Source organism: Lepeophtheirus salmonis, chromosome 8 (assembly GCF_016086655.4).
Source record: "Lepeophtheirus salmonis chromosome 8, UVic_Lsal_1.4, whole genome shotgun sequence".
In the NCBI taxonomy this organism is placed as follows: domain Eukaryota; kingdom Metazoa; phylum Arthropoda; class Copepoda; order Siphonostomatoida; family Caligidae; genus Lepeophtheirus; species Lepeophtheirus salmonis.
This window is the reverse complement of record NC_052138.2, coordinates 34,288,603-34,313,779: the sequence shown is the minus strand read 5'-3', so window position 1 is coordinate 34,313,779 and position 25,177 is coordinate 34,288,603. Positions and strand designations below refer to the sequence as shown.

Genomic DNA, 25,177 nt, shown 5'->3' with positions numbered 1-25,177 from the left:
ATCTTTTTGATTAAACTCCACGTCTCGCTTGTGTCTTGCAACCTAAAGTTGTGACATATTTAACTGAATTCCGATGTCAGAACAAGAAAATATTGTTTGGATCAATCTATTATTTCAATATTCTGTATTTATAATTTATTGTTATTATTAGTTATATGATTCTAATTGTTTAATTTTGTATATTTAACATAAATGTATGATGCTTTATTTTTTAGTATGTAGATTATATTTAATTTAAGCCATCTTTTTTAAACTTGGAACTTCAAATATATTTCGAAATACTCTACTTTGTCGTTTCATTAGTTATTATTCTGAGATCATTGTTTATAATGAATTACAATTTCATGGAGTCTGACGTTTTCAAATCTACTGTAACGGATAAAAAACGTCTAAGTCAATTGTACCTATTATATCTTTATTAAACATTTTGCTAATAAATACTTACGTTATAACCTCAAAAATCGTAATAAAGCAGGTAGCTGATAATTATATCAGTATTTTAAACAATTATACTATAAGTCTTTCTCCCCCCCCCCTCACTTCTCCTTGCACGCGTTTTTCTCTACAGGATTATCAACTTTGGCTATAAAATACTGCCTTTGGTGACTGATGTAATATATTATGAGATTTTGCAAGCTTATATAGAAAAGACTAAAACTTACCGAATACTACCCATTCTTGACCGGTAGACCATAAGGTAAGGAAAATCAAGTACTTTTAAAGGCAAGAATGATAAAAAGTCGATTTTAAATGTTGGAGAGGAGCTGAAGGAAAGCATGATAACTTTTTAAATGTAGGAGAGCTGAAGGTAAGCATGATAACTTTTTTGTGGCGCCTTCTATTTTTAGAGATCATACTATAAAAAAGAGCTTCTATTTTTAAGTACGCAACTACTTCAAACGTGAATTTAAAAGTAAATACACTTTTAAAAATTCACAGTAATACTTTCTAACATATTTGGATTAACAACAAACAACATTTTACCGTTTTTTATCTATTGAATCATATACATTTTTAAAAATGATCTTGTTTTATCGACAACTTTTGCAACACAGATTACGGTTTTTTTAATAAACAGTGTTGACAGCTGGATTTAAGCAAAATAGGATATATATAATGCTAAAATAGGATAGATTAAACAACAAAAGAATAATAAATCCACTAAATATATTTAATGGCTTATAGCTTGAGGGGTTTTAATCTTTTAGGGCTCCTTAATGTATCATTTTTCAAAGTTTCAGCGGAACAATTGAGGCTTGAAAATATTAAAAAAATCTATGAGGGTGTCTATAAAACGAATAATGACCTCTGAACCTATATCCTTGAAATAATAGGGTCGTCCCCATTTTTTTTTTTTTTCAAATTTAGAAAAAAATACAATTTAGAGTAAGAGTTTCAGGAAGCGAGTCAATTTTAAGGAATAACATACATCCTTACCCCTACTGACGCCATTAAAGTATCTCTTTTCATTACACCTTTCACTACAAAAACGTTCCGCCACTCCTGATATTGTTTAACTATGGCAAAGGACCTAGATTGTACCTGTTTATCAAGTGCAAAAAGACCGACCTACAAAATACTCATTAATATACTAAGGTCTTTCCTCAATACATCAAAATGAACCTCAAGGGTGTAACTAACTAAAAGCCAAACCGGCAATCCAAGGGGTCCTGAAATGAACAGGGCTATAATATACATGTAAATAATATACTCTCAATCTTTATGAAATAGTGTCCCATTTATTAAAATGGCGTCCCACTTATTAAAATGGTGTCCCACTTATTAAAATGGTGTCTCATGTATTAAAAGGTTTTTTTAACAACCTCAAAATAACCTCCAGGCAGTTTTTAGGGCAGCCTCAAAAAGTGTCTAGAGGCAGTACTTTTATTCAAGGCAACCTCCAATTTATTTTCAACACCCTCCTTCCTCTAAAAAACAGCTGAATATACATATTTTTTCAGAGTAAACTTATTTAATAGTAAGGCATACACAATATAGGCAAATGCTAACAGTGACGTTTATTCCGTTGCTGCCATAATTGGCGCGAAGAAAAAAAAGTGAGCCATATCCTAACCCAACTTTTGGGAGGGGCTCAATATTTCCAACATGATAGTTGGACCAAAGCTTGGGTTCATAAAACTCAAGCCTGAGTGGACTTTAATTTTTAACTGTCAATCGCATTTGGATTTCATTTTTTCATTTTCTGGGTGAATTTTCTGTAGAGGCATCTGATTGGTTTAAAATGACTTTGCATCATTTTCCAAAACGCTCTAAATATCCGGTGACCTCATCTTCCATATACCTACAGTGATCTTAGTTTGTTTATAGTGTTAACCTTTCCCGAAAGGCTTTGTTTTTTTGAATTTTTTATTGCTAGAGAAATTAATGCAAGACTTTTTGGGTGGGGGTGCTTGCCGTGCGAAAAGATAAAATTAGTCCCAAATCACTTTTCTATATTTTAGGCAACATCCCGACCTGAATGCACTGCCTCGGCCAGTTAAGAACTACATTACTTAGTATGTCTAGAAAATAAGAAAATGAACCCGTTCATATTTGTCCCCCTTTAATCGTTTTTTTTTTTTTTTTTTGTTAATCGTTCATTCATCCAAAAAATGAACAGAATGGGTGAACACCGTTTTTTTCAGTTCAATGTCCAAACCTGCCAGGGACTAACTTGATCATGCCCATTTTTAAGTAATTAAACAAAAAATATCAGGAACCAATCATGTTCTATACCAGTGGTTACCCAACTTTGGGCCTCGGGTCTAAGTTATGTCGCAACACCCGTTAGTTGCTTTTGATACAATATGAATATTTTAATAAACAGAGTCTTAGTAAAAATTTAAATAACTGTTTTAATATGTTTTTCACCATGATACTAAACCTAACAGTTCCCTTAGTCAATCAACACAACGTCTGAGGCAGTATTAAATATGTTTAGGTTCTGTAGGTAATTTTTGTACTCTGTTGCTCCTTCCAACAGTATTGCCAAATTAACCTATTTCTGGCAAGATTTAGCCAAGTTTGTCAGCATTTAGGCAATTTTTTTTTTTCACAAAGTGGCAAGATTTTGTAAAAGTAACAATACCGTGTCAAGGGTAGTCTAGGCTGCTGGTCGGAGCTCAAAGAGTTTTAAGTAGAGGCAATTCTTGACTCAAAAGCATCAATAATTCCCTATGAAGCGTTGTAGGAGTCTACTTAATGGCCTCAATCGTCATGGAGACTGGTTAATTTTTTCTTCTGATTACGAATTTACGGAATGTATTTATAGTTATTTTGCGAATAAATAATCTATAATTCATAGTCGCAATATACGGCAATTTGTTGTTCAAAAAATTACTGTATTTTCTCGTACATAAAAGAATTTTGTAGATCTTACAACCAAGACAAACATCCTTAAAGTATTATTTAACAAAAAGAAAGATATTGTATATTTTAATATATCTGCAGTAGATACCCGTAATTATATTATATTCTTATAACCACTTTGATGATGTGCCATGAGCACGGGGATGCATCGTGAGGAACTTGAATAGAAGACAAGACCAGAAGGTGATGGTAGAACATCAATATACTACGACGTACACGTATAAAGGGTTAAAATATAACTATATTTAGTGATGTAAATCTTTTGAATTTTTTAGCTTGTCCATTTTTTTTTTTGTGATTGGTAATCTAAAGAATGAATTTTCTATTCCTCAGCTGTTGTCATTATTATTTAACTCCTGAGTAGTGAAATTCCTTTCCTATGACATTCAACTACATTCAAAACTTGATAGAACACCAATGTGTGCCCATAAAAGACGGAGAGTAACTTTGGGGATTGGTAAGGAGGATTCATAATAGAAAGTCAATGTTGGACTCAGATTAGAATTGAGGATCTACATCGGAGTAATTCTTGCCTAAGTCCATGTTTATTTCCTTTTCCCCTCCTCCTTCGTCACAGTTGATTGTATCTGATCTAATGAAGCATCATAATAGCCAAGCTGATCTCCTCTGAACAAGTCGTTACCTTTGTTATATCATACAGCCTTTCCTCCAAAAAAGAAAGAGAAAAAAGGCCCAAAATCATCTGGTAGTTAGCCAAATAAGTCAATTATACCAACTGCTATTTATATCTTATATAATCGCAGACTATTACTGTCATATTATTTCTTTACAATTTTTAAAAATGGATTACATATTATAAAAATCAACATATATTTTATTTTATTCTGCACTATAATATTGCTTAGAAATATTTTATTATATTATTTCTTTGGAGAAATAGCCAAAATTTCTTCATAGAAATAAAAAAATGGCCAATATATATATATTATATTCACGACGAGGGATCAACAAGAAATTGTATTAGTGTTCTTTTGGAAACGGAGTATAAGTATAAACCAGCTTATTATTTTGTTTATGTATCAAAAAGAGTAAATTATGAAATAGCCATAACGTATCAAGGGAGAAAAGGGGATCGACAGCTGACAACAAAATACTTAGGGTATTTTTGTGTGAGCCAGGTAACACCGTGTAAAACATTCTTCAAATTGTCGGGGTTACCATACTGATTTGCGTTTTCTTTTTTGAAACCGCCAAAAATACACATGATTTTCATCATTAACTATATTCTGATGAGCATATAGGTGCTCTCCTTCTTTCTAATCATATTAAAATAACAGGCTTTACATACATGTACAACAAAAACGGTTTTTATATATTTTTAATCATAGCAAAAACGTCTTTTATTGTCGAAAATAATGAATAAGTGTTTGAAAAATTCTTTATATATAATTTCTAAACTCGAAACAAAAATAACTAAACAATAATTTATAGTTACATGAAGAAGTGCTGGAGCATCCACAAGATTGTTTATATATTTTTTTTAAATTATTATTTACTAAAGAGATCCCTGAATTTTGTCACATGTCCTTTTTTTGGAAAATAAATCTATTATTTTTTATGAGACATAAATTCCTTGATGGGGGGTATCGCTCCTCTAGCAATTCCCCCCTCCCTCCCTGCAGACACTCCTGGAACATAGTCTAATTTTGTTTCATTACACCTGTGGTCCCTTACCTTTTTCTAACTGCAGACCAGGGGTTGAGAGTGGTTTAAAATAATAATAATAAAAAATGTGAATATACTGTTGTACTCATACGGAACTTAAATTCAACATCACAATACTATTATCAATTATGTAAATCCGGTGTGTTTTTTTAGCTGGCCCGTTAATTTGTAATTGGTATTATTATGAAGTAATTTTCTTTTCCTTAGCAGTTGTCATTTTTTTTAATCTCCTGTGTAGAGAACATCGTTTCCTAAATATATTCAATTATATTCAAAACCTCGTGTATACTCATAAAAGACAGAAAGTAACCCTGAGGATTTGTTGCAGAGTTATAATCGTAAGTCCTTGTTGGACTCAAAGTAGAATTAGGGATCGACATCGGAGTAATTCTATCAAAGTTGTCCTTGTTTATTTCCTTCTCTCCTTCCTCTCTTGTCCCAGCTGATTGTAGCTGATCTAATTAAACATTATGAGTATTATTCTTTCTCTCCTCCAAAACATTCTTCAAAATTGTTGGGGTTACCATGTTGATTTTCGGTTTCTTTTTTTTTTAACATGCCCATTATACATATTGGATTTTCATCATTGGCTATTATAAAGTAAGGAAGTAATAACTTTTTTAGCACATTGCTCCAACAATATGACAATATTATAACATCAAAAACTGTCCGTAACGCTAAATCAATGGGAGCCCTGATCTTGTTTCTTTGCTACGAAATGTCCCATAACGATAGCAAAAGAGTGCAGAGAACATATAATAGGTATTGTATCTTAGTACCTTTGAAATCCAATGAGTCAGTTACAAATTAATTATCAACCCAAAATTAATGAACAACTACCTTGCACAATTTATTATCTTTTGCAATTTGCATTTATAAATTATATTATCTGCATCCTTTAAACCAAGTAGCGAAACGAGAACCCACGTGATCAATAGCTGAAAAATGTATCAGTCAAAATTTAATTTTTTTGTTTGCTAGCTAGAGGCAATATTTTGCTAATATTTATACATTCAAGAAATAAAAACTGTAGGTACTAGCTAGAATATATTCGTGTCACGGCGTTACCTTGCTAACACAAAAATACCCTATGTATTTTTGTTGGGTCTTAACGAGGTTGAAGAGACTATTCAATAAAGGAATCCAGGACGACCGATAGAAATGAGCAGAGAAAGAGACGTGGAGGAATAAGGCAACAATGTCATTTAATAAGACCACGTATATATTCTTATGAATACATAATCATTACCACTCTGACAAATGTACGCCTATTTATAAGAAGAATAATGAGGATACTACTTAATACATCTATTAAATAATAATAATAACTAAAAGATGAGAAGATAGGAAAGGAGTCACGAATACATAACAATTTTGTTGTCACCTCTGGATTCCCTCCCTTCTCTTGATACGTCATGTCAATTTAATAATGTATTTTTTTGATAAATAAACAAAGTAATAAGTTATTCTATACTTATGCTCCGTTTTCAAAAGGACAGGAATACAATTTTTTGTATATCCCTCATTGTTTATATAATATATATATACATATTGGCCCTTTATTATTTATATGAAGATATTTTGGCTATCATACACAAACACAAATGAATACTATTATTTTAATAAAATATTACAAGGCAATATTATAATAGAGTATCGAATCAAATTCTATGTAGATTTTAATAATATATAATTCATTTTAAGAATGACAAAGAAATGATATGACAGTGATAGTCTGGAAATACATTAGATATAAATGACAATTGGTGTGATTGACTTGTTTGGCTAACTGCCAGATGAATTTGGGCCTTTTTTCTGTTTCTTTTGGAGGAAAGTTTGCGTGATACACTAAAGATAACAACGTGGTGTATGTATTCATAAAGATATAGCTAGAGTTGATTTACTGCCACTGGGGTCATAAATTATGTCCAGTAATCAGATAAAATGTATTGGAGTCTTCTGAGAATGATCTACTTTGACATCTCCGCAACTTTACTTCAAGGGAACCAGATATTTTCATGTTTTAGAAGTGTTTCATTCTACAATTAATCAGGAGGTCCTTGAAGAGGATGAATAGAGTTTATACCAGAGATGTCCAACCATTTAATATAATGGGCCGGATTGTCACTTGAAATATTTCAATGGGCCACAGAATCTATTAAATTAAATTGAATGAAAAATGGCCTCATAGAACAAAACTTAAATACACATTTATTTCAAATTTAGGTCAAATCTATTTTCTCAAGACAAAACTGCTTCAAAAATAAAAATAACCCCACCCAGGGTTATTTTTTTGTTGATATTTAAAAAAAAAATTAAAATCATCTTTAAAATTTTTGTCTGTTTTCTCATTAGTTTTTTTCCCCAGAGCGATAATTTTTAAAAATTCCTTTATTTTTGAAATAATTTGCGTTCTACGCGTTTTGATGCTATTGTGAGAATGAGTAGTGGGCTGCACTTAAAAATAAAGTGCAGTAAGTATAACATCTACTGCTGTAGATCGTGTTCCCTAAAGATAATCTAAGGAAAGAGGTGATGGATAACATTTTTCTACGAGTCAATTACAAAAAAAAAAAATACCAAAAATGTAGTTTAGATCTTTCTTTATTCTATATTAAAGATTTACGTTAAATATATTGTCAATCCTTTGCCAATTTTTTATAATTCACTTGTAAAAAAATGTTATAGGTAATATTTGTAGCATTCTCAGATTGAAAAAGTTACTCTACGCAAGTTTTTTTAATCAAAAACTTTTTTATTTCAATAATGTAAAAATGTTGTCTTCGTGGAAGAGATATTAATTGTAGCACGTGACTTCAGTTTGATTCTCACATGATGTGATGAAATAAGAAGTGAGTAATTTTGTACAAAGTCAGTTAAGTTTTGCCATTTGATTTTAAACCACAAAAACACACTTCCTCATACACAAGGTTGAGTGACTAAGCCTTGTTCCACTCCAGATATTAGTAAAACTAATTGGTTAAGGGCTTGAATCCATCTTTGAGGTACACCTTATGTATTTTTGACATGTTCATATATTAATTTCATTTTTAATATTGACTCCACGTTAGAAAAAGGGATTTCTTAGTTAACTTAATTTTGATAGAGAAAAAAATACGTATAGTTCCTGAAACTAAATTATTCAATTAGCTTATATAAAAGTTAAATCTAATTTTCTTTTTTGAGTTTCAAGAACATAAACTTATGTAATTTTTTCCATTAATTATATAAATTTATATAGTGAACAAAAAGATATACATTCAAGTTATAAATTTGATAAAACTTAAAGTTTGATAGGCCATAGGGGGGCTACGTTTAATTATTGAATCGAAAAGTTGATAATATCTGAAAATGAAGAATTATGAACCAAAAACTAAAATACACCCACTCTATTTTTACTATAACGATTTGCAAAACATATATTGTGTTAACTTATTACATTAAGTAAAAGTCAGATAGACTATTATAATCAAATCAAAAAGGAAGCCCCCAGATAATTAGATACGTTCAATTCAATCTTATTGAGTGTCACACATAATTTCATATTATTTAGATCTTTATACACTGATAAATTAGTAAATTTAACTTCAAATATTGATGACAGATCATCAGAAATAAAAATAAAGGTAGAAAGTATCAAACAATTCCATAGAGACATTAATTCTCTGACTTGTCATTTAGACCGAACAAAAGAACTTATGCTGAAAACCATTGCAAGATAATTCATACAAATGCCTATTTATTATGTCTTCAAATAAGTATTCATGCCTTTTTATATTCAAAGGTGGCAAGATAATATGTTAAACATCATGAGTTAACAAAATATTTCAAAAAATAGTACGCCATATGCAATAAATCTGTAAGAGACAGAAAATTTGTAAGGAAAATTAAACACAATATCGAGGATTTGGAGAGAAAGAATAGCGACAAAAAGCATTGGGACTTCGTTGGAAATCGAAAGAATTCAGAAAGACATTTAAGTTATTTATAGGGAAAATGAAACTTGATAATTCAGAAAGACCTAGCCTAAAAAAAAACAATTAAAACTCCAATTGATTTTAATAAGATAAATAATATTTATTACATACAAAATACATAAGCAAGGCAAAAAATATTTTTTTCCCCCAGAAAAAGTGGATGATTTTTTGCTTCATAGCAAATTATATAGAAAAAAACAAACACTGCAGTTCTTAACTACATAATTGAGTTATAAAAATAATTTAAAAAATAGCCATAAAATTGGAATAGGAATTAATTTGCAAGCATCCGCAATTTCTGTAAATAAATATTTGTTCAATAAATGTATACATACATGTGTAAGATAAACGGCAAAATGAAAAAAAAAAAAAGATTTAAAATGCCGTTTAGGAATTTCTGATATAAATAATAATATTGACACAAAGTACATGAATACACCCTTAATATAAGGATATATAAGATATAATCATTTTTAAAAAATGGGTGTGCACTGTGATACGGGTTTCCATGAGATATTGGTATCCAAATAACATTCGGTTGATAAATAAGCTACATATTAAATCATTACTTCAAAACGCATTACACAAAATATAAATATATATATATAAACGAACAGAATGAATTTGTATTTCTTGGAAGAAAGTTGTATTTAATAACGCTTTTTCTTTCTGGCCATTTTCCTTTGAAGTTCTTCTTCTTCTCTCTTCATGTCTTCAAGATCCTCCATTTTGCCAATTTTGGCACTTCTAACTTCCTCTTTCATTATGGTAGAATAGTTAGCAACCATACTACGATCATCAAAATCAGCCTCATCAGCATATTTCCTACGATCATAACCGAAAATACCACGAATTTGAGCTGATATGTCAAGAGCAGTATCCGTGTCATCAATGAAGTCATCCATTTCAGAGTCATACTCCTCCTCAGATTCAGATTCAATTCTATTACGTTTTTGAGGCTTCATCTTAGGATTAAAAGGTGCACTTTTCCGGACTGAGGTAGTAGGTGGCGGTGTAGGTGGTCGAATCCTCTTCTCTCCAATAAATTCACGAGCTTTAACACTATTTACGTCTCGTTTCACAGGCTCTTTAGGAACTGTCTTTCTTGTTTCAACATCTTTCTTAGATTTGTCAACAGAGGAAGATTTGGATGAACTTGATAAAGAAGATTCAGATGCCCCGTTGGACTTTTTGAGGGATGAAACTGGAGGATGAACACTTTTGGCATTGGATTCAGGAGTTTCTTTTTTAGCAGCCATGGGCAACTTTCCTGCCTTTCGCATTTTACTTAGATATTCTCTTTTGAACTCTTCTTTCATTTTATTCGTCATGGGGCGATGGAATTCAAAATCCTTGGCTGCTGATGACTTTGTTTTGGACAGGGGGTCACTAATGGGTTGACCCGAGGCTTTGGCTTGTGCCATTTTTATAAGGTCATGAAAAGAGGTGGAAGGAGGCATTTTGGAAGCATTTTTCAATCTGATTTTACGAGCTTCCAATTCTTTCTCTTTACGTGTTTTGTTGGTAGATGAGGAGGATGTGTTGCAAGACTCCACTGGACTGGGGCGAGGAGGAGAAGGATCTCCAGCCCTTTTACTACTTCTTTTTTTCCTCACATGTGGCTCTTCTTGCTCCTCCAACGCGGACTTGACGCGATTCAGAGTGGATCGTAATTCTTTGGGCGTTTTCATAATGCGATTATACTTTTCCATGGGGTCCACTTGAGTGGCTTCATATTTCTTCATGAGCTTATCATAGTAATTATTGGCGAATCCAGACTCGTAGCCGTAGTCGTCTTCGTCGCACTGATTCCTTCCGGCCAAAGTGGCAGCTGTGTTGTTGTTATCAACGGGAACCACGGCTTTGTTGGCGGACTTGGTACGTAGCAGCATGGATTTCATCGTCTTCATTGACTTCTTGTCCTCGGAACGCTTAGCCAGCAGGGCTTTCGTCCTGTCGGCTGCGTCCAACCTCTTCTTCCGCTCTTCATCCTCCTTCTTCTCCATGAATCGACGAACATTCTCAGACAGTTTCTTTTCCTTGGGGTTCAGCTTCTTAGGTCCTGTCACTTTGGTGGAGTAGCGCTTGATGTCAACCTTGTTGCTCTGCTTCTCTTGAGCTAGGCCCAGTAGGGAGGAGAAATCCATTTCTTCTGTCTTCTTGCCACTTGGAACTTCAACTGTCTAATGAGTAATGACAGATTCTTTCTTTCCTCTTCATCCATTAAATTTTTTATTCTAGGACTTTTCTTCTATTTTTTCACTTCCTTTTTCTCTTTCTTGTCTCCTTCCATCAGAGCAGCAGTGCAGCCTTCCAGCCTCGAGTAGCTCTGCTGGCTGTCAGTTCACGCATGTTCTTGCTCTCAATCCCTCTTGCCCTCCCTCGCCTACAGGCTGCAAGTCTTCCCCCTTTTTCCTTTTCTTTCCCTTAGTCTATGACGTCAATTCATTCCTATACAAACACTTCCTCGCAACCTCCAACTGTTCCATAATAAATAATAAGTAATAACATAACAATTAATTTTTTAGTACTATTATAATATTTATTAACATAACTTCATAATTCCATTCAGATCCATTTGAGTACTAAGGAGTCCTAAAGCCCTGCTCCGTCTCAGTCAATAGATATAATTCATCTCTTACTCATTCGAGGTAATACAATTTTCTTACAATATCTTTAAAAATTAATAATTATTTTATGTTATAATTCCATATATTATATTTATTATTAATAGTTATATATTAATTATTATGAGCGTTTATCTTTCTCATCTTGATAGAGAGAGTTGAAACAATAAATATGTAACAGCAATATGTCTTATGAATAAATAATGATGTACTAAGTGCTCTTGGCTTTACGTAAGAAATCGTCATCGAGATCGATCTTTTTCATTTCTACGCCTTTTTCTCATTCAGTTACATTATAAATTATAGGATAAATAAAGTTGTTAACTAGTGAAATTATAATTTTAACTTTAAGAACCGTCAAATAACCTTATTAGCCAATAATTAATCCTTTTAATTGAAATATGAAACAAAAAACAGATTTAATTTTCATTATTGCATGCAGTATTTTCATACTCTTTTCATTTAATTAATAATCCCTATTTCATTTTTTGAAAAAATAATTTAAATTTATATCATAAGCACTCTGGAATTCATTCGAATATCGAATTATAACACTTATTATTAACTCAACAATATTTCATAATTTCATTAATTGAATAGTCGTTTGACTATAAATAGCCAAATTGTTATTACAAATAGGGTTTTGACAATACATTATAACACTAAATTACAATAATTCCTAAATTTGCATAATTAATTATCATAAAACAACATTTTTTATTGTTTTAATTTGTTATTATGTCTCAATATATCTTACCTACAATATACCTTATTAGTTGTAATTTTGTAAAGAACATTAATTATTTTTTGTGTTTTTATCAAACTTTTTCTTTTTACTAATCTTTATTCTGACTCTTTAATATGTAAATAAAATAACAAAGCATTTATCCTTTATATGAAAGAACATAAATAATCACAACCCCAAGTTGTGACTAAATTGTAAACCAAATGGGGGTTTGTAGCTTCTCCCTTTTGGGAGTCTATTCGTATGATAAAACAATTATTGCTATTCCTGATAACATTAGAGCGTTATAAGATAATTACAAAGATGAGTTGATTTGCTTTAATATATGATGTTGGAACATGACTGAGATACTTAAATTATCATACATTTGTTTAATTTATATTTTATAGCCCCCTACATATATGTTGGTAAGTATCTCTTAACCGTTTTTTACTTTTCTTTAAAATATAGCATGATTTCTTCCCTGGGATGGGTGTTTATTCATGTCCATATTAAAATGAATATTTTAACAATATAAAACTTTATTTACGTTTAGTAGTTGTTGCATATGGTACGATAAACATCATTGCACCAATTGAATACTTTTTAATATTATATTTGATTCCTGTGAATTCATAATCCAAAATAGTAGACTGTTGAGAAAAGACTATTTCTCAACTAATAAATATTATACGGAATAAGACATCTCTATCTTTTTCATATTCATTGTTAAATAAATAATAAGAATGGATAAAATTCATTCTTTGAAATCTCGAAAACTAATTCCAAAATTTGTTAATGGGTCAGAAACGAATGATGTACCATTCTAAAAGAATGGATATATGATAAATTATGAATTTACATAATAGATGGAGGCAGAATAAGATACACAAACGATATTACAAGGATATTTCAGTCTCTGGTGTAGATAAAAACTCCAATAAAGTATAAGAAATTTGACTGTAGAACTAATGTCTTACATAATTTGAATTTAAAATATTGACTTCTAAAAAAAGAAATGCTCATTTCCCTTAATACGACTCCTTTATTTTGAGGAATGCCAAATTTTGATTTGGTATATATGTTGTGGAAAATGCGAGTTCTGTACGAGTTGCAACATGTATAAACACAATACAATTTCTTCGACTTAAAATTACAACTATTAATGATATTATCATTTCATTTTGATCTGTTAAAATTACAAGGCTATTATGTATTTACAAGTAATGTAACTGTTGACATTTGAACTTAATAATGTGCCACATAATTCTTATATTTTAGTGATTTGTATGTATTAGAAAATAGTCAAAAATGACACCATATCTCGATTATCCATGGAATATTCAGGATTTGAATTATCCTTATTCCAAGTACTGTAAATCCTTCATTTAAAAAAGTGTATCTCATTTTTAGGCTACAACTTGTACAATTTGCTTATACAAGCTGCTCCTCTTACAAAATCGCAACTTGTTCAAAACATATATATGTCATTATGTTTAAAAGCTATGTAAATGATTAAAATAGTAGGTAGATTAGTTTTATATTCATGATGGAATAAACTAACTCTTAATTTGTAATTTCTTTTATTTAACTAAATTATAACCTATAATAATGAACTTTGTTATTTACCTAATTTTTGACGATTTATTTATTGGAATCAAATAAAAAGTACTCTGATTATCACCAAACATATCTATACATTTGCAGTGGAAGAAGAACTTATGGTTAATTACATAATGAATAATAATCCTCGAGAACAAAACTGTAATCCTTTCTCCATTTTAATTAAATGAAAAAAAAAAAAATCTTATTTATTATCTGGATTCTTATTAACCGATTATAAATGGATAAATCTATTTACAAAGCTTCTTATGAAACTTATCCAAGTCTTCTTAATCGCTTTTTTTTACACGAGACATGATATCATAATATATACTTATTTTTTTCTATATATTTATAATTTACACTTATTTTTGTTCAATTTAAATATAAATATGTAGCACGGCGTTACCTCGCGAACACAAAAATATAATATGTATTTTAGTGTCAGCTGTTCTATGTTTCTACTTTTCCCCTTCTAATCAGTGTTCTGAACGTTGATTGGTTGAATTATCGCTTGTTAAGTAGCTATAAACAATACCCAAAAATTATTGAACAGTAACTCCATAGTTAGAAAGAGTTGTCAAAATAACAACTGATTTTTAGCCTTTTTTCCGATTTTTTTCGGAAGAAAGGTTGCATGCTGCAATAAAGATAACGACGTGATAGGTGTTTTTATACACTTTTGAAGTAATTGAGTTAGATTATATATTATTGCATAATGAAATACGGTTACATGGGTATAATTTCGTGTAATTTTTATTACAGTTGTTTTAGTAGTGATTGAGAACAGAGGAAAAGTCTATTATTAAAAGTAGCTGTGTAACGAACAGTAGAAGTACTTACATACTTTTTGAAGATTAATTCATGATTTTCAGGCTATTAATAGTTTTATAACTATTCGCCATACAATGATTCTATACACACATTATCTAGTGCCGTTTTCTTAGTAAATCCTCCCCCCCCCTCGTAGACACAGATATTTACTTGTAAAGACAATAAAATAACTATTTGCCGAAGTTGGAAGTCTTTCAGGCCATTTTTGGTGTATTACAGAACATTTAATTTGAAAAGGAAATTTAGGACGAAATTGGCCATTTTAAACTCTCATGTACCACCTAAATATGATGCTATGAGTCAAAAATTGCACTTTTTATAGCATTTAGTATTTGGTTTATTAGTAAAAAAAAGGTAGCACGATAGCGATAGTACCCAGCATTCTCCGGAGTTATTAGGCATCGACGAACAAATAAGTTTGTCTTAAATAATATAAAATATAATCCCCAACAAATCCTTGATATTTATCTCCGTTTTTCATGAGCAGTGATGTAAATCATGTGAATTTTTTAGCTGGTCTGTTTTTTGTTTTTTTTGAATTGGTAATCTGGAAAATGAATTTTTTTTTCTTTATTATTTAACTTCTGAGTACTGAACTTTCATTCCTAAATAGATTCAATTTTATTCCAAGCCTGATGAAACGTTCGTGTGTGCTCATTAAAGACGGAGATTAATCTTGAGGATTTGTTGCAGAATTATAATTGTAAGTATGTTGGATTCAGAGTGGAATTGATGATCGACATCGGAGTTATTCTTAACAATCTCTTTGTTTATGTCCTTCTTAAACTCCTCCCTTGTAACAGCTAATTGTAGGTGATCTCGTCCAAAACATTCTTCTTCTAATTGTCAGAGTTACCATGTTGATTTTTGCTTTCTTTTTTTAACATCCCCATTATACGAAATATTTTCATCACAATTCATGAGTACACTCACACGTAGCTACTCACCCAATACTTAGACGTTCTCTCTGCAAGAATAAAAAAATCATAACAAAAGCTAAATAATTTTTTTTAAAGAAAGGATTTACAAATGTATAGCTACGCTTTTAATAAAATATGACATTAATACAGTATACTTTGTTAATGTATACTATTTGATGAGCCAATGAGTACATTAGCTCGTCGCTAAACCTCATCTAAAGTCGCATTTAAAATTTTTTCATATAAAGTACTTCTCTTTTTTCTATTTTTAATATGAGTTGAACTAAACGCTTGCAAGATTTGATTCATTTTATACAGTGCTCCCTGTATTTTATACACCTTTTTTTCTTTATATTGTATTGGTATATGTTATTTATCAGAGAGCACCATATAAAGTGACCCCTTTATTATTTTTCATGCAGACATATAATTTTTATTTATTAATATAGATTACATATATAAAAAAAACCCTACTTGCAATAATAGTTGTTGAACCAAAAGGAGGAACATAGTCTTTGATAAAACAGGGGAACAGGCTAATTTGGAAACAAAATCCCCATTTTTTCAAATTCAAAGGAATTTACCTGTACACCAAAAAATAGCCTGAGAGTCCTCAGTTTGTTATTGTCACCAGCAGAAAAGGTTCTTGTGTAGAAAAAAAAATATATTAACTCAATACTGGAAAAGTACACATGTATTTGCTTACTTACTTATGTCGTGTACATAATCCTATTTATTTAAGGTCATCCCTTAATTTACTCGTCGAAAATGTAAATGAGTAATGATAATTAATCTTAATAATTTAGATTATCATGATTTGCTATTATATAAATTCATAATTATTATAAATACTATATATAAACAATTATAGTTTTGTTTATTTTATAGATATTTGCAAATATCGGTTACAAATTTTCTCACTTAACCTTATAAAAGAAACTTATTTAAAAAAAAAATCCTATTGGGTCTATTCTCTATTGATTTATAACCTTATAAAGACATAAACGTCTTTGTATTATAGTCTTTTTGTTTTGTGTGGGTTTTATTTTCTATGTAGAGTGCAGAGGCATATTTAAGACAAATATATATTTTCTCTGCTTATAAAGAAAACAACTTGAAATGAAATTAGGAAAATGTTAATTACTTAAAGTAAATTTAAAAAAAAGATAAAAAATATGTGAAATTTAGTACATTATTTATATGGTTATCTATTTATGTATTTCGCAAAGTCGACAAGGAATTTCACAGATTTAATCCTATTTCTTAGGCTACTCTATTATTAATTATATTATAATTATAATCTATTAGACTTAAGAAGTAGGTCAATCATGAATTGTGCGTTTTCGTGCGACGTCACAATTTCGGGGGCCTAAACAATCTAGTTTCATAGCAATGAAACCCTTATTTCATTTATATTAAGAAAAATTGTCAACTATTGAATGTCAAAATAAGAACAACGAATAATAGGACCTACATCTTACCATTTGAATGCTTAGTTTTATTACATATCTGACCTTAAAATATGTTAATACATCGTTATACAATCTTATTTCTATATTTTGGATATGTATTAAATATTATAATGGAAATTATAATATATTTTTATATAACTATCAATCTTTTTCTCGTCCTTAATCTATCAAAACTTTTTAAAAAATTGTACAAGTCTGACCATTTTTAGGGATTTTCAGTAACTAGTACTTTGATAAAATTTAAATATCAGTGTTTATCATAAGCATTATGTAGTATTCAGTGCATGTGTTAAGTTTTTTTTAATTCAAAAAGCCATTTTATGGAATTTTATTAAGGTTTATTGGAAATTTGTCAATTTAACGTATTAAAAATAACAACTTTGAGCCCCTGCGATGGCGTTTCCTTCAATTATGATGCAATTTATGACGTCTGTGAAAATGATCTATTAATGGATAAGATTATCTTTCTCTAAACATATTATGAGACTAAATTATAGTGATAAAAGCAAACTTGTGTCATTTTTCTCAAAACATTTTCATTCTTCAACGAATTAATGAATAGATCATGATTGTGTTTTCTTATATTAGTTTGTAAACACGGCGAGAGTGAGTGGCACTGCATTGTGACAAAATAATACAACTTCCTGAATGATAACGATCATTATCACATAGAGGTGACAAACAATCTATACTTATATTAGCCCAGGCAACAGAAACTCACATTACCTTATGGATAAAATATATATATATTTAAGTTTATTCTATTCAATTACTATCAAATACATCATTCTAATTAAGCCTTCAGGATTGTCTCAAATTGTGCTTGAATGTCACAATTTTAAGTATAAAAAATATGATTGATTATATGGTTTAAGTACCATAAAGAATACAAGTAAAGCCTCTATAAATATCAACTATCCCTAGCTAAATATATATGTTCGAATATCTCAATTTACAACATTAATTTGAGCAGGGGTATTGCGAGCTTTCATAACTTTTTTTTTTTTTCGGGGGGTCCAACAATGCTATTTAGATAATAGGTGTATTTGAAATATATGACTTTTTTTTATGGGAGGGGGGCTAAAGTCCCATCAAAAAGATGCTAGTGATGTTATTGAATAGTACATGAACAAACTAAAAACAACATACAGAGTACGACAGTGAAATTTTCCGCGTCATTAGTATTATTTTATTTTTTTTGCGCTAATTAAGGTTTCAAATGACATCTCAAGCAATGATCCAATACATGTGATGTTTTTCTTGAGAATCAAAATCGGACAAAAATGAGTGAACAGGAATAAAAAAGGCGAAGGATTTCGGATCTTTTTGACGCGGATGTTAAGCCAAAAAGAATTGCAGAAATTGTCGGCGTGACCCTGAGGACAGTCCGGAACATCAAGGTGGTCAAGGAGAATGGGAAAAGAGTTATAAGGAAGGCAGAATGTGGAGGAAATTGTGTGAACCGAAATGAAACATTTCCTAAGTTCCTGGTGGCCAATATCAAGGAAGATCTAACAGCATCAATGCGCCACTTGGCTGACGAGTGACGAGATCACTATCAGGAGGGCAGTTCATCATGACCTTGGTCTTTATAGGGGTTTCACGACTTAAAGACATCTCCTCACCGACAGGTTGAAGGTCTTTATGCTTGAGAGATGCAAAACAGTCCTTAATTACTTGAAGAGTAATCTGTTGACTGTGAAGATCTTGACAGTCGACCTGGTTTTAAACCCCAGAAACGACAGTTTTATATAAGCATCACTTGAGGAAGTTCAGGACACCTTCAGGACAAAACATCCGGCCCAAACAATGTGCTTGGGAGTCTTGACCTCTGAGGAGATCAAAATGGATCCCTTCTTCCTCAAGCCCCATGAGAAAATTGGGGCTGAGTTCCACTATAAGGTCATGAGGTGAAAATCTTACACTGGCTGAAGGCTAAATATCCAGAGAACAAATATGTGTGGACCTAAGACGGTGCCCCCAGCTATATGGCTTGAAGACACAAAACTTCTGCAAGGATCACTTTCCTAATTTCTGGGACGATATCATCTGACACTCTTCTAGTTCTGATCTCAATTCCCTCGACTTCAGTTTGTGGAGGGTCTTAAAGAGTAAGGTTGGGAAGACATAACACAGAAATGTGCAGGAGATCAAGGCCAGCATGAATAAGCAATGGGCCAATATGTTTGCCGACTATATTGTTAAAACTTGTGCCATGTTTCGACCTCGTGTGGATGCTGTGATAGAGGATGGAGGCGGTCATATTGAATAATTCATGCAATATTGACTGGGAAAAGTTTTTTCAATAACATTTTTCATTATACTTTTCTAATAAAAAGTTATTAAGGCTTAGGTTTTGCTTCTTGACGGTGAAAATTTTCCCTGTCGCACTTTCTACACTATCCGTAAGGTGGTGTGACAGTTTGTAGCCTGTTGTTTAAAAAATGGCCTATGCTCAGAAGAATTTTAATAGGGCCGTCTTTGTGAGGAATTTTACGTATGTTATTTTTTATTAAATAATATAATCATTCAAGTAGTTGTATTATTTTGCGGCAAGACGGAGCCACTCTCTTTCGCTTTATTTACAAATGAATATACGTACTATTAAGTTCTTGTGTATAAATGGAAATAAGCTTATTAAATAATATTGAGTCGTTAATACTGAAGAAGTAAAAATAAATAAATTGAGAATTAGTGTTACAAATTGCGTTTATGTTGACGTATCACATAATATGCAAATAATACAATTAATTAAGTTTCTTTTATTCTTTTGTAACAATCTCTTTTGTAATTTCCATCGATCATTGTCTCTCTTTCTCAAGCCCCAAGAACAAATATCATAATAATAATAATACTATCAAAATTGACCTTCGCCTGATTCATTATGTCTTATTTTAATTTGCTTAAACGATGAAGCAGATAAATATATTTACTATTTGTATATAGGCAGTACCTATGCTACCGGGTGGAAACTTGAAACTTACACAATTGGAAATAAAAAAGGAAATACTCCACCATTCTTTAATTATACATTTAACAAAAATCTTTATCTATCTTTTTATGATACATAGCCAATGTCAAATTGATTTATTATAGCCCCTTTTTAATATTATAGATGGTCGTACGAGTCATTCCCCTCAGTCTGACCACCTCTGTTGGAGTGTGAACCGCACGAAGAACGGTTGATGCCTTAAGCCTTGAATCTCGCTGCGATGCCATGCTTGAGATAGGTACATGGCTACCTATACAATGATAGACATTTCTAATTTCATCACACAGAACATCTCAAATCAATATAATACAATTGTGTAAGTTTCAAGTTTCCACCCGGTATATAGTACAGAAAAAGTGGGAGGGAGTAGAGTAAACGCTATGGAGTGGAGTGAGTTTGCGAAGATATATTACTATTATATATCTTCTTCTACATATTAAATATTCTCTAGAATAAATTAGGCAGTAAAGTACTACGACATACTCTAGTACGGTAAAATGCATTTTCCCCTTAGTTAGTTAATTTCTTGGCCCATATTTGGACGTTAGAAAGCAAAACCTAGCACTACATGCTTTAGAGAGTTTTTTTTGCTCTGCTTTTTAAATCATAGGTGGGAAAAAAAAGAAGAAGAAAGAATAGGAGGAGAGAGGGAGGCTGCTACCCATTACGCCAGAATATGAGATGCGCATTTTCACTTCTCGAGTAATCTCCTCCTGCTCATTCATCTTTAGGGGGGAAAAACTATGTGTACCTTTGAGCCTTCATATGTAGCAACAACCTACCTACTATTTTTGTTATTTTGACAAGTGTGTGTATTTGTGATTCGGATTTAATGTAATAATAAATGATAGTAATACATTTGATAGCCTGATTTACTAACCTCTACTGTTTTTTGCAATCAATTGCATTGAATAAATTTCGATTGGGTGATGTACATAGAAGGATGCTATTGTATTTTGATGATGATATAATCATTCATACAAATGTACACATTTATAATGACGTAATGAACTATTTCTTTTGATAGAAAAATCTGTAATAAGGACTAGGACTAATGCTCCAGTTTCCCCACTTATTATTTGCTGTTGTGAAAGAAAGAAAGTGATTCTCTCGTAAAGTACACATTTGTTAAAATTTCAAGGATTGCTCTCAAACCCCCCCTAAAATTGAGGATACAATGGATACGTAGGTATACATTTAGATATTTATTATGATTATTCTATGTCTTATTATTTTTCTTCAACTCTATCATGATGTTGCACCTGTTTAAATAAAAGTGATTCTTTGATTAGTACTTATTTGGAAAATTATTATACTATATTATGCTTTTCTAAAATATAATATAACCCCCCCTTTTTTTAAATTTGTAGGTTACGCCCTTAAAAAGGATCTGCTTTTTTGAAATGTAGAAACGAAAGAAAATATGCGAATATTCAACATCCATCAATCATTGCATTTGTATCATATGTTCCTTCAATCCAAACCACTGCAAGAAAATCAGGAGAAGTAGAAAATGACATCAGATAATAGTAATGTCATTTTCTATATGAAACTTATGCATGAGCTCAAGGCAGAGTATCCTAATGTCCCAGATGAGGCTGTAAAGGACACAATCATAAAGGTACTTTCAAGTCATACATAAATTCAAATTCTACTATTAGATAATATATTTTTCCTTCAGTATTGTGGGGATAAGGAACTTTGCATCCGGGAATTATCAGCCCAGTCTCTGTTTCTATCACGTTCCAAGAGAGCAATGAAGGAGGGAAAATTTTCAACGCAAAGAGGTAAGACTACTACCGCCATGGTCTCTTCAAGTTCAATTCTTGTGTCATCAAGTTCCACATTTTTGACTTCTACTACAACCTCTGCTAAAGCAACTATCGTTCAACAAACTTCAAAATGTAATCGCTCTTGTCGAGAAAATCCTTATAGTAAAATATTTGCCAGGAGGAAAATGTTTTATCAAAAATTTTGTGAAACAAATGGCAGCTTAGAGGAGGATAGTCGGTTTTTCTCATCTTCCAATTTGGTCTGGCGGAGAAAATGCTCACTCTGTGATGGTAATGGTGGAAGTGGAGAAGAGTCTCATTCGATACTTAACATGAAGAAAAAGGCTCCCGATAAAAATGCCAATTTTATTACCCTTAATGCTAATATTCAACCCTTTGCACCCTTTATTATTCGGCATGATTCCGAGGGAGCAGTGCCTGGAGCTCTCACACTATTAAACTCCTTAAATCATCTTCATCATGATAGTTCAGGTCATTCCTCCATGGGGAGTAGCTTAGGCGCCAATAGCGACAAGGTTAGAGCTGTTTTCATGATTTATTGTCTTAATAATACTATGTATATTTTCTTAATCCATTTACTTATATATCCATATACTTGGGGCTTGTCATTCAGCTCTTCATATTTTAACATGATAGGAGAATCAATATCCTTTTCAACTTAAGAATTTTATTCTTGAAGTATATGAATTTACATAATTTAAGACAATATTATTAATTATTCATGGCCGTTCATTGCATATACATAAATGTTTCTTTCACTCTATGTAATTACATTTTTCACGACGATTAAAGATGGAAATGAATGTGGACGGTGGGAAGGTTCACTATGCTACTAGCACTATAAACTCTGAAGAAGGAGTCGAGTCACATCTCGAAGTGTCTCTTGGTAAAACTGAGAGCTTCATTACTACTACTCACACGGATTTAACTAATAATCTATCCAATTCATCCTCTTCCATTTTTCATCTACAATATGAAGATGGAGGCAAAGTTCTCAATATAACTTCTAATTTTAATAATTCTCCTGATCCTAAGAGACGAAAACCTATACGAGGCAATGGTCCTTCATTTCAAACTTCTCGTCCTGCCTCATTAAATCTTAATTCCCTTTTTGCTCATGGTGTAGTGGCCCGACCATCTTCTGCATACTGCACGCAATTAAATAATCCTACAATTGTCTCTCCACGCTACAATTCATTGCCGAATCTCAATATGAATGGTTTAAATCATCTTACATGTTACTATCCTGAAGAGTTTCAGTCCAATCCAGCTGATGAGGAAAAAAGATTGGCTTATACTCGTGGTAAATTTAGTTTGTTTGTTTGAACATTGTTTTCTCCTCTGGATGATTTCCTCGTGTGTTGTTCATGATCAGATACCAAAAGCATGTTGTGTGACTATTCTAACTCATTTTCATTTGAGTATTCACTTTATTTAAAAATGAGTGAATCTTGTGTCCAAACTAATAATGTCTTCAAATCCCGTTTTCTCCCTAATATTCATACATAATACATATGTCTAGTCGAAATGCTAATCATATAACATTTTTTTCTCTATAGCCTTACTCACTCATCAAATGGAGCAATGTCTCAAATTGGATCAAGAGCTGCGTTCCGAGAGAAGCAAACTTAATAACATTCGTGAAGAGATAGCTCTCATTGAAGAAAGACGGAACAAAAAACGCCTTTTAAAACTAAATGCTCAGGTAATAATTTCGCAGGAAGAAAGAAAGTTTCCCTTTACACGATAATTATAATTAATATATGGATCTTGTTTAATACATAGCTCAAGAGAAATGAGGGTATTGAAAAAGATATCAAGAGTTTGAGATACTCCTGTGATACATTGGCTGCAAAAGTTACAAAAATTACAAAAGGAAAAGGTATGTACATTGAGGTAAAATTTATAATTCGCATAATTTATACAAATTATATATATATTTATATTTTTTGCAGTCCCATTAGGAGAAACGAATGTGGAGTTTTATGGATTCCTATCCCCCAAATTGTCAGATAATAAGAAACCTTCACTACAAATTAAAGGTAGGACATGCTTTTACTTCTATTTATTATTTTACAAATGTATAAGTATGCAACTTGCAAATTTATTAAGTTTGTAAAAAAAATGTCCATAATCCTTTGTTTTTTAAATGTTTAAATCTTTGCAGAATCAATTAATTATGTATTTTGAAAAAAAAAAAGAAGAAATAAATTTCTCAATCTATATATTTATGTAGATACTAGTGTTGGGTTTGGGTCTGAAATCCTAGACCGGTCTGAGACCGTTATATTTTTTGTTGAACCAGTCTCATATAAAAATTCGTTCTAGATCGTTCCAATGGAAAAATTCGGTCGAGTTCGGTCACAAAAACATCGTTCTAGCCCAGATAAATTGTTAATAACATGACATCATATGTGTTTTTTCAAGTACAATGACGTTATACGAAGTTTAAACAGAGATAGCTCGGATTAATTTTGATCCCACCGTCTCTTATATTTATTCAGTATTTTTATAGGACTTATCGTGTACTTTTGAGATTTTTTTTTGAAAAAAATAAATGATGGTTGATCTAGAAAAAATAATGGTCTCTCATAACATTTGATACCGAAAAAAAAGGTCTATAAATTGAGACCAAAAAAAATCGGTCCATAAAGTGAAAGCAAATCAAAATCGGTCTACAAAGTCAGACCGAAAAAAATAGGTGCATCGTCTGAGATCGAAAAATCAGTCCAAATCACTTAGAACGAATTGGAAAAAAAAATCGGTGCTGGGCCGAGTCTCAACACTAGTAGATACATTGTGTTACAATTTATTACGACTGTTCAACTACATAATATGATATTCATTATTTGTTAAATATATTGCGAACCTTAGAATCTTCTTTATTCATGCTCTGTCTATTATGTTTTTGATAGATTTGACCTTGATAAAGTATGCTTTTATTTAGCTCAAACACAACAGCCTGAATATATTTTTTATTTTTTATACTGACAAAACATTGTCAACAACTTATTATTTGAGAAAAAGTAAAATTTGTTGAAATACAATTTGTGAATAGATTATCTTTCATAGATTCATCATTTTCTTTGATGTTTTCTATTTATGTTTAGACTTACAAATGTTACTTTGCCTTTACAACTAACAGTCCATTCAGTTTTTTTTATTATTAACTCCTTAAAAT

General features: G+C 31.3%; 2 protein-coding genes across 15 annotated transcripts in view; one reads left to right on the top strand and one right to left on the bottom strand.

Moving 5' to 3' along the window:
* Positions 1–9,107: 9,107 nt before the first annotated feature.
* Positions 9,108–11,531, bottom strand: LOC121123723 (uncharacterized). Its single transcript, XM_040718848.2, has one exon. It carries the CDS (start codon positions 11,177–11,179, stop codon positions 9,683–9,685), a length of 1,497 nt encoding a protein of 498 aa, XP_040574782.1. The 5' UTR covers positions 11,180–11,531; the 3' UTR covers positions 9,108–9,682.
* Positions 11,459–25,177, top strand: part of LOC121123722 (uncharacterized) — a 31,349-nt gene continuing 17,630 nt past the window's right edge. The window contains exons 1-9 of one of the 14 annotated variants that reach the window (XM_071890727.1): positions 11,477–11,533; positions 11,605–11,683; positions 21,231–21,392; positions 21,574–21,824; positions 21,885–22,511; positions 22,789–23,299; positions 23,556–23,701; positions 23,782–23,878; positions 23,952–24,038. In XM_071890727.1, the coding sequence (XP_071746828.1) occupies positions 21,717–21,824; positions 21,885–22,511; positions 22,789–23,299; positions 23,556–23,701; positions 23,782–23,878; positions 23,952–24,038 (1,576 nt within the window). In that variant the 5' untranslated portion in view covers positions 11,477–11,533; positions 11,605–11,683; positions 21,231–21,392; positions 21,574–21,716. The other 13 variants (XM_071890735.1, XR_011781606.1, XM_071890730.1 and 10 more) reach the window with 13 other exon arrangements.

Bases quoted from the DNA above. Each gene is read 5' to 3' on its own strand.
- LOC121123723 (XM_040718848.2), bottom strand. From the start codon at position 11,179: ATGGATTTCTCCTCCCTACTGGGCCTAGCTCAAGAGAAGCAGAGCAAC.